At 39.5% G+C, this 11,592-nt stretch overlaps 1 protein-coding gene across 5 annotated transcripts in view; it reads right to left on the bottom strand.

Moving 5' to 3' along the window:
• Positions 1 to 253: 253 nt before the first annotated feature.
• LOC124140870 (kinesin-like protein KIF28P) overlaps positions 254 to 11,592 on the bottom strand; it is a 79,079-nt gene continuing 67,740 nt past the window's right edge. For 3 of the 5 annotated variants that reach the window (XM_048397628.1, XM_048397627.1, XM_048397629.1), the window contains 2 exons: positions 10,946 to 11,113; positions 254 to 1,682 (listed from right to left, as the gene is read on the bottom strand). In XM_048397628.1, coding sequence (XP_048253585.1) covers positions 1,593 to 1,682; positions 10,946 to 11,113 — 258 coding nt within the window. In that variant the 3' untranslated portion in view covers positions 254 to 1,592. The remainder of the gene's footprint in view (positions 1,683 to 10,945; positions 11,114 to 11,592) is intronic. The other 2 variants (XM_048397631.1, XM_048397630.1) reach the window with 1 other exon arrangement.

Here is an 11,592-nt window from a genome sequence, read left to right as displayed (position 1 = left end):
AAGTGATGCAGGTCTCAGACGTTTACCACTTCGGTGAAACCCACGAGCACAGGTATGGTGCTGACAAACCTAGAAACATAATCAGGGCGAACCGGGATTCGAACCCACAATCATAAGTTTCTGGCGTGCCAAAGGGATGCAACTCTGTACAGCGAATCGCGGCGCCTTAGAAGACTGGGCCACCCATGCCCCCTGTACGTTTAGAAAAGATGTTTCCAATGTGTACCAATTACTGACAAAACTAACTATCAGTCAAGTGTTACCACATTGTCTATATTCTTATCACGATATGCCGCATGTGATTTCCAAACTTTACACACTAATCCTGCATGAGACAAACGGTGCATCTAGAGTCATGGATCGATGACGTCACATGCGACAGTCAGTCTACACAACATATCAGCATGTTTGCTAGGCCTCGAACCAATCTAATATCTCTTGAATATTAATTATTCTTCATATATTAACCATGGTATTCGCGTTTCTTTTGGCGGTGAGTATATATACACGACATTCAATCCTGCCTGGGATGATGCTTATATAGATTTCGATGGGGATAAGGGTGGGGTTGGGTTGGGGTCGAGATCGGGGTTAAATATGGGTTGGGGCTGGCGTTGGGATCAGGATTGGGGTTCCATTGGTGTTGGGGTTAAATATGGGTTGGGGCTGGTGTTGGGATCGGGATTGAGGTTACAATGGTGTTGGGGTCAAGATTCGGGTTAAATATGGGTTGGGGCTGGTGATGGGATCGGGATTGGGGTTACATTGGTTTTGGGGTCAAGTTTGGGGTTGAATTGGGGTTTAGACTGTGGTTGGGATCGGGATTTGAGCCATAATCTCAAGAATCCATCATCGACTCCTCACTGGTGTGGACAAGTTCACATCTAACAGTTAAGGGATTTCACTTTCACATGAAGACGCTCACAAAATAACAGTCTGAGTATATATCGTATTGCATGTTATACACACTGACAAACCTCTAACAACCTCGCTTCATGAAGTAAACAATTTCTGCAGCTTGTGTTAGAAAGCAACATTGTGCATGATATATTTCTGCCCAGTTGTAAGTATGTATACAATTTACTGTGTATTGCAAGGACACTATTCACAAGTAGCTCCATGATGCATGTGGCTAATGCATCCAACTTATGACGCAAATGTAGCACAAGGGTTGCACAATGTGTGTCAGCTACAAAGGTGCATGATATGGTAACAAGACCCAAACTTTGCATCAATATGTACAACAATGCATCATATTTTATTATTCTAACAGTGTACAGGGTATTACATCACAGGAGTCCGTATCTAAAAATAGACGCCCTCATGCATATTCATGACCCTTCGGGCTCGCGTGTGGAGATGGTCATGAATATGCATGAGGGCGTCTATTTTTAGATACGGACTCCTGTGATTACATATACCAAAAATAATAACAACGTTGTTACATGTTACATCATGAATAACAACATCATATCACAGAAGTAAACTTTGTCAATCACTGCATCGCCATCTTCCATCCTCTATCACTGCATCCGAATGTTCCGTCTCTGCATCGCCACGACCATCTCAGCCTCCCCATCTTCCATCCTGTATCACTGCATCACACAGGCAGAACTCCCTTCTTTGTCTTTTCCATTGCTCTTGGTAACACGGCCATTTTGTCCCCCATTCTGAGCTGCAGACTAATAAAACAATAAAGATTTTGTTATTTTTAAAAAAATTAATCATTGCAGATTAAACAAAACATCCAGAAAATTGCATGCAGCACATGCTTAATATGACGTGATTACAAAAATGGTAAGTTCTTAAAAAATGAAATTTTATAAATTTGAATAAATTCTTTAGAATTTTTTAAAAAGGTATTAATGAAATATAAAACACATCTAAGTTGGAAGAACAACATCTAAAATGAATAAAACAACATGTATTCCTAAAAACATGTTTCCTCAGTTTGACCTTGATGGATCATGGTGTTGACCTTCAGTTACAAAAGTCGGATTTGATCAAAGTGTTGAATTCCATGAAAACCCATATGGGCATTCAAACCATTAACATATTACCTTTTCCAACACATATTGTTTTAAAATATGTAATCATAAACAGTATTTGGTACAAGGTCCACGTTCCACTAAGCAATCTTAGCGCTAAGATGATCGTAACTCCCATACTTTAACATAGGCTTACTATAGTCATAGTGCTAAGACTGCTTTGTGTAATGGGACCCAGGCTAACAATGATCCGTATTTATTTCAGTACTAAAATGAGGAAATAGGTTTACTTGAACTATAGATTATTTTCTATATTTGTTATCACAGTAACCATGGTAACATAAAGAATAAAACATTGCAATGAAGCTAAAGTGCAGTGCAGGTCATTAGGTACATATATATATATGCAAACTCAGCATTTTATATCTTGTCGTAACAGTCACGTCAGCTCTACATTCAAACTGTTTCCATGTGGTCATACTGTCCACAATTTGTTTTTAAAAGACTTGCTTGACTCACTTCTCAATAATACTCAAAATCATAAGAATGGTATAAATGTTCAAAAATGACATTCTCCTCTTTATATCATCTATTCTAACATCTGCGCATACACAGAAGAGCGCATGCACACACACACGCACACGCACACACACACGCACACACATGCAAACGCATTCACGCACACATACAATTAACATTTCCATTCATATGCTGACAGATGCTTGAGATACTGTGTTGCCTATTATGTCATGACAAGTAGTCCGTTCAAAAGAATCCGGGGACACGGGTGGCCCAGTTGTCTAAGGCACCGCAATTCGCTGTGCAGAGTTGCGTCCCTTGGACACGCCAGAAACCTATGATTTGGGGTTCGAATCCCGGTTCGCCCCGATTATGTTTCTAGGTTTGTCAGCACCATACCTGTGCTTGTGGGTTTCACCGAAGTGGTAAACGCCTAAGACCTGCATCACTTCGGGCTTTCCTTTTACATTAAGCTGACATGCCGTGATATAACTGGAATACTGTTAAAAGCGGCGTTAACCCCAACTCACTCACTCGCTCGAAAGAATCCCGACCCAACTCCTACACATCATACAGGGCTAACACACAGATGTGGAAATATACTCCTCAAAAGAAGTTAAGGACCGCCGGATTCTTTCATATTATTATAGTTAGTCTGCCATGACAGATTAGCTATAGTAATATGAAAGAATCCGGCGGTTCTTGACAGATTAACTTAAGTAATATGAACAAATCTGTTGGCCCTTAACTTCTTTTGAGTAGCATATGTATTCCTGTGGAGACGATGCCATGCAGCTCTTGTCTGTAAGTTAGTACGTAAGCAGAAGCCAAAACAGTCAAAATGTGAAAAAGATAATAAAAAATATATTCATGTCAACATACGATGAATTCCTGTTGACATTCAACATGGCTGAAAGTTTTCAGTCAGATGCTCAGTATGATGTCTGCAACTGTAACAAGCTTTCAGTCCAACTGAAGATCACCAAGGCAACAAGTACCTGACTTTGGGAGAACTGAACCAGTAAAGGATATGCCATGATATCGGGAACATGGGATATCATGAAAGTCATCGACTATGGATAGCACACAATATGGAGATTGGGATACCAGGAATCAAAGATATCAGTTGATATCAGAACTAGGGTACCACACTATTCATGGAGTTACTGATATCAGGAATCAAGGATATCATGTGATATCACACCAATAGATACCACACTATTCAAGGAGATATTGATATCAGGAAACAAATATATTGTGTTACCAGACGATGGATACCAAACTATTCAGAAAGCTAGTGACATCGAGAATCAAGGATATCATGTGAGATCACATCAATGGATACCACACTATTCAAGGAGATATTGATATCAGGAAACAAATATATTGTGTTACCAGACGATGGATACCAAACTATTTAGAAAGCTAGTGACATCGAGAATCAAGGATATCATGTGATATCACATCAATGGATACCACACTATTCAAGGAGATATTGATATCAGGAAACAAATATATTGTGTTACCAGACGATGGACGACCCAAACTATTCAGAAAGCTAGTGACATCGAGAATCAAGGATATCATGTGATATCACATCAATGGATACCACACTATTCAAGGAGATATTGATATCAGGAAACAAATATATTGTGTTACCAGACGATGGATACCAAACTATTCAGAAAGCTAGTGACATCGAGAATCAAGGATATCATGTGATATCACATCAATGGATACCACACTATTCAAGGAGATATTGATATCAGGAAACAAATATATTGTGTTACCAGACGATGGATACCAAACTATTCAGAAAGCTAGTGACATCGAGAATCAAGGATATCATGTGATACCAAACCCATGGGAACCAAACTATTCAGGGAGCTAGTGATATCAGGAATCAAGGATTTGAACAATAATGGTGTCACACACCAATGGACACAAGAACATGCATGTCGACACAGCAATGGAACAATAAATGTAACACACACTAATAGAACAACAAGCATGAAATATTCATATCCCCTGCCAATATGACATGTGCGGTTGCTATGGAAACTAGAAAATAATTAATTTTTTTTAAATCCCAAACTATCAAAAGGCACCAGTTTATCACTTGACCTATCAATGTGCCAAGTTTGGTGAAGAAATATTGTACTGTTTAAGATCTGCTCTGAAAAGGAGCACTACTGACATTTTCAATCTAAGTCAAAGTTGTCGCAAAGGAAACTTGAAAAATAATTTATTTTAAAATCCCAAATCAGTTCACCACTCGACCTATCTAAGTGCCAAGTTTAGTTAAGATGTCTCTCTCACAGCAATGGAACAATAATGGTGACAGACAACAACAGGGACATTAACAGTGTCTGATGGTCTATTTTAACAACTGACAGCCACTATGTTCGTCTTGAACTCAAAACAGTTGGAAGAGGAGTTCTTAGATGCCATAGAAAACATACAAAGGAAATCTTCAAAAATCATAACGACCAATACAAATGATCCACCATGATCTAAAGGAACATCTGCTGGAAGAAGCGCCAAGAACCGACCTAATGTAAGAACACTAAAGTCATCTTACATCTCTGAGAAGAAGCACAGTTCAGTCTTGGTGCTGGTGAAAGTCCTCGTGCTTCAGACCGCCTTTGTGGTCTAGTGGTAGAGCATCTGCCCAGAGAGCGAAAGGTTCGGGGTTTGATCCCCGGCCGCGTCATACCAAAAGACGTTAAAAGATGGTACTTGTTGTTACCCTGTCTGGCGCTCGGCATAAAGGGGCTAAAACAAGGACTGGTCGGCTCACAGTCAGTATACTGTGTCTGAGTGGGGTATTCATGTTAAACTGCGGCATGGTATCTCAGTGAGCTAGCACTATAAATCGGCATTAGTCCAGATTAGTACAAGTAGCCACACACACACATACCCACATCCACCCACCCACACACACACACACACCCACACACACACACACACGTCGCTATATAAGTGCAATAATCTTGGACGCGACGTTAAACCCCATTTCACCTCATCTCACCCCATGCTTCACTTCTGACACTAAGTAAACCACATGACTCCCTCTTCTAGATCTCTGACGGAGTGAGTGAGTGAGTGAGTGAGTGGGTGAAATATATAATGCCACAATCAGCATTTACTTAAGAAATAATGACAAGTGGGAGTTGTTTATTTTCCCTGTAGTGTATTATTGTAAGATAAACAACGACTACAATTCATTTAAGTCTTACATGAGATATCAACATTATGTGCAGCCTCTTTAAGGATGCTGATAAAATGTACCAGCTTTAAAAATATTACCCCAATTTTAGTAATGATGACTTCCTGAATAGAATCTGATCTCGGAAATGTCTGACAAGTCCACTTCACATATTCTCACAGTCCTCACGTTACCTTCACCTTTTCTCCTAATACCGATTGTCATATCTCTCCCACTTTTGAATGCGATCATTCAGCCACTGCATTTATTTGCGTAACCCAGTTACATCTATGGGGAACAACTTACTAGATATTTCCCTCTCAAAAATAATGTCCAATATATGACGTCATCAAGTTTCGAGTGTATATTGAAATCTCTATAAATGACGTCATGATAGAACAATGTTTTATCATGAAACAAACCACGCTTCATTCTTCCTTGTTCTTTGTTATTTATCGCGTAGCTATCTTATGTATCGATACAATGATACCCTTCACCATCAAACAATGGTGGACAGTGTGACCATTCATCCACACAACGATCCCTACTGAGAAGATCCCAACTTGGTCCTCTTAAGCTGACTACATGGACCTCTCTGTCCAATAATCCAAAGACTGTCCTGGTGACAGGATTATACCATCATTCCACATCTGTTTGAAACAGTGAGAGACAAACTTATCAAGTAGCATGGGGAACCCATAGTTTCTTAAAAGAAATGAAAATAGCCTTTCCAAGTCTTGTAGACAAGGTAAATACTGCGGCTCTTGCCACAGTGTGGTTCTGGGGGCCTCTTCCGCCCTGCAAGCCCAACAAGGTAAATGTCACATGTCACATTGGGATTTACTGCTTTGGGAATCTAGGATATCATGTGATACCAGATCTATGAATACCCCTCAATTCAACACGCTAGTGGTATTGGGTATCAAGGATATCGTGTGGTACCAGATCTATGAATACCCCTCAATTCAACACGCTAGTGGTATTGGGTATCAAGGATATCATGTAGTACCAAATCTATGAATACCCTACAATTCATGAAGATAGTGGTATACAGTATCAAGGATATCATGTGATATCAGAACTATGAATACCCCACAATTCAGGGAGCTAGTGGTATTGGGTGTCAAGGATATCATGTGATACCAGATCTATGAATACCCCTCAATTCAACACCCTAGTGGTATTGGGTATCAAGGATATCGTGTGGTACCAGATCTATGAATACCCCTCAATTCAACACGCTAGTGGTATTGGGAATCTAGGATGTCGTGTGGTACCAGATCTATGAATACCCCTCAATTCAACACGCTAGTGGTATTGGGTATCAAGGATATCATGTAGTACCAAATCTATGAATACCCTACAATTCATGGAGATAGTGGTCTACGGTATCAAGGATATCCTGTGATATCAGAACTATGAATACCCCACAATTCAGGTAGCTAGTGGTTTTGGGTATCAAGGATATCATATGATACCAGATCTATGAATACCCCTCAATTCACGGAGCTATTGGTATTGGGTATCAAGGATATCATGTGATATCAGATCTATGATAACCCACAATTCAGGGAGCTAGTGGTATTGGGTATCAAGAATATCATATGATACCAGATCTATGAATACCCCACAATTCACAGAGCTAGTGGTATTGGGTATCAAGGATATCATGTGATATCAGATCTATGAATACCCCAAAATTCAGGGAGCTAGTGGTTTTGGGTATCAAGGATATCATGTGATATCAGACCTATGAATACCAACAATTCAGGGAGCTAGTGGTATTGGGTATCAAGGATATCATGTGATATCAGATCTATGAATACCCCACAATTCAGGGAGCTAGTGGTTTTGGGTATCAAGGATATCATATGATACCAGATCTATAAATACCCCTCAATTCACGGAGCTATTGGTATTGGGTATCAAGGATATCATGTGATATCAGATCTATGAATACCCCACAATTCAGGGAGCTAGTGGTATTGGGAATCTAGGATACCATGTGGTACAAGATCTATGAATACCCGACATTTCAACACGCTAGTAATATTGGGCATCAAAGATATCATGTGATATCAGATCTATGAATACCCCACAATTCAGGGAGCTAGTGGTTTTGGGTATCAAGGATATCATGTGATATCAGATCTATGAATACCCCACAATTCAGGGAGCTAGTGGTATTGGGTATCAAGGATATCATGTGGTACCAGATCTATGGAAAACAAACTATTCAGGGAGCTAGTGGTATTGGGTATTAAGGATATCATGTGATATCAGATCTATGAATACCCCACAATTCAGGGAGCTAGTGGTATTGGGTATCAAGGATATCATGTGGTACCAGATCTATGAATACCCCACAATTAAGGGATTTAGTGGTATTGGGTATCAAGGATATCATGTGGTACCAGATCTATGGAAAACAAACTATTCAGGGAGCTAGTGGTATTGGGTATTAAGGATATCATGTGATATCAGATCTATGAATACCCCACAATTCAGGGAGCTAGTGGTATTGGGTATCAAGGATATCATGTGGTACCAGATCTATGAATACCCCACAATTAAGGGATATAGTGGTATTGGGTATTAAGGATATCATGTGATACCAGATCTATGGAAAACAAACTATTCAGGGAGCTCAGGAATCAAGGATATCACTTAATATCAGATTTAATGACACATGACACATTAGGATCTACAGACATCAGGAATCAAACATATAAACTGCTATCAATATGTTAATACCACATGATACAGTGTGTTTATGATGCCAGGAATCCAGGATATTGCATATACATCCTACTGGCATGTGATACCAGGGATCCAGGATATCACATATACATCCACCTACTGACATGTGATACCAGGAATCTAGGATATCACATATACATCCGCCTTCTGACATGTGATACCAGGAATCCAGGATATCACATATACATCCGCCTACTGACATGTGATACCAGGAATCCAGGATATCACATATACATCTGCCTACTGACATGTGATACCAGGAATCCAGGATATCACAGATACATCGGCCTACTGACATGTGAAACCAAGAATCCAGGACATCACATATACATCTGCCTACTGTCGGTGATACCAGGAATCTAGGATATCACATATACATCTGCCTTCTGACATGTGATACCAGGAATCCAGGATATCACATATACATCTGCCTACTGACATGTGTTACCAGGAATCCAGGATATCACATATACATGCACCTTCTCACATGTGATACCAGGAATCCAGGATATCACATATATATACATCCACCTACTGACATGTGATACCAGGAATCCAGGATATCACAGATACATCCACCTACTGACATGTGATACCAGGAATCCAGGATATCACAGATACATCCGCCTTCTGACATGTGATACCAGGAATCCAGGTTATCACAGAAACATCCGCCTACTGACATATGATACCAGGAATCCAGGATATCACAGATACATCCGCCTACTGACATATGATACCAGGAATCCAGGATATCACATATACATCCGCCTACTGACATGTGATACCAGGAATCCAGGATATCACAGATACATCCGCCTACTGACATATGATAGTAGGAATCCAGGATATCACAGATACATCAACCTTCTGACATGTGATAGTAGGAATCCAGGATATCATAGATACATCAACCTTCTTACATGTGATAGTAGGAATCCAAGATATCACATATACATCCACCTTCTGACATGTGATACCAGGAATCCAGGATATCACAGATACATCTGCCTACTGACGTGTGATACCAGGAATCTAGGATATCACATATACATCCGCCTTCTGACATGTGATACCAGGAATCCAGGATATCACATAAACATCCACCTTCTGACATGTGATACCAGGAATCCAGGATATCACATATACATCCGCCTTCTGACATGTGATACCAGGAATCTAGGATATCACATATACATCCGCCTACTGACATGTGATACCAGGAATCCAGGATATCACATATACATCCACCTTCTGACATGTGATACCAGGAATCCAGGATATCACATATACATCCGCCTACTGACATGTGATACCAGGAATCCAGGATATCACATATACATCCACCTTCTGACATGTGATACCAGGAACTAAGAATCCTACAAGATACAACGAAATATGGATATTTTTATGAGACCTATCTGCCCTGGAATCCCTAGAAGCCCCCCTTAAAGGTGAATGTTAAATCGACATACAAGGCCCATCTCACAAACTGTTCTTAGCGCTATACTTATCTTAAGTCATAATGTTACAGAAGTTGGTCTCTCATGCCTCTATGATCACTACATGAAACAGAATCCATGACAATTCCTCTAAATGATCTTAACACTCAGATCTTCGTAACTCCCATACTTTAACACTTTTGTTGAGTGTTCCCACTGCACTGTTCCACAAAGTCGTCTCAGCAGCATGACTACTGTAACATATGTTCACAAAGGCTTATGACTTTCATAGCACTTACATTCCGTTTGTGGCAGGGATTGGAGCTTTAAGTCTATGTTAAATCATGGGTGCTATGACAGACATAGAACTACGACTGCTTTGTGAAACAGGGCCTGATAATCTGTGGTTATCGTAATAGATTCCTGCAGCACATTTAGTCATCCCTATGAATTGAAAGCAGATTAATTAACTACATTATTAAATAACTTGTCTACTGGTAAAGGATACAAAGCTGCTTAAAGAACTACATAAATACGAAATCTCTTCATCGGACTCAAATACGTAACGCTACACAAAGGTAGGGGATATCTACTGCTTCATCTATGACGGGAACAATTGATCTTGGAGTCTATATATTCATCATACAGGATTCGGGTTGATATACAGGATATACACTGACATATCTGTCAGACAACAGCCAATGGGATTGTTGGATATACTGGGATATCATCACAGACACATGACCAATCATCGGTATTATATATCCTAGAAAGGACCTCGGAACTTAGAGAAAGGTGAAGGTCAAACCAAAAAGGAAGTTGGGAACTGGAAAAGGAAGGCGCAGAAAAAGTAAAAAAATTTAAACATCCAAAATATTTTCTAGAAACGGAAGAGAAGACATTAAACACGGATCTAGAAGCATGTGCATCTTGAAGCTGAATCTAGTCAAAGGCAACACAAACGGGAAGACACTAGTGAAGATCAGGTTGATGTCCGTCTGGGGACATATTTCAACCAATCAACTCACGTCTCCCATGCTCCTTGCTCTTGGCTGTCGCTGAGATGCGTTCAGTCCATTCTTATTTCGATTGCGAGGCTTGTTATTATTTTCACGATCGCTAGGGGTTTTCATGAAGGGTTCTAGGTCTACTGATCCTAATGAATCGCTGTCGAAACTCCGGGACTTAATAAACGTCTGTCAGAGAAACAGGAAAATGAATGTTGCAATCTCAGAATGTTTGATTATTATAAAAAAAATGTAAAAAAATGTAAACTATCCTTTGATTGAGTAATCAATTTCAGTGGTGAAATATATAATCTAATATATTAGTATATTTTTAGATCAATGAAAACAATTGGAAAAGAAAATCATTTGACATAATCTAAAAGACATTAACACAGTGGCATAATTTCAGTTATAAAATTTATAATTTAAACATCCTGTTACTGACGTAAGGAGTGGACATGTACATTGTTTCTTTGGTTGTGACAAGGGAAACACGATCTACCTGTCACCTCACACACCCCTCAGGTAAACGTAGAAGGTACAGAAGCTCACCTATATTAGGTTATTTAACACCTAAGAGATAATGCACAAAACTATCCTTTTTGACTTCAGACATTGTCAGAATATTTGTACTTAGAATGTATATTACTTCAAAATAACATGTTACA

Source organism: Haliotis rufescens, unplaced genomic scaffold (genome assembly GCF_023055435.1).
Source record: "Haliotis rufescens isolate VD_foot unplaced genomic scaffold, xgHalRufe1.0.p SCAF_17, whole genome shotgun sequence".
Lineage (NCBI taxonomy): Eukaryota > Metazoa > Mollusca > Gastropoda > Lepetellida > Haliotidae > Haliotis > Haliotis rufescens.
The sequence above is the reverse complement of the archived record's forward strand: the minus strand, read 5'-3'. Positions and strand labels throughout refer to the sequence as shown.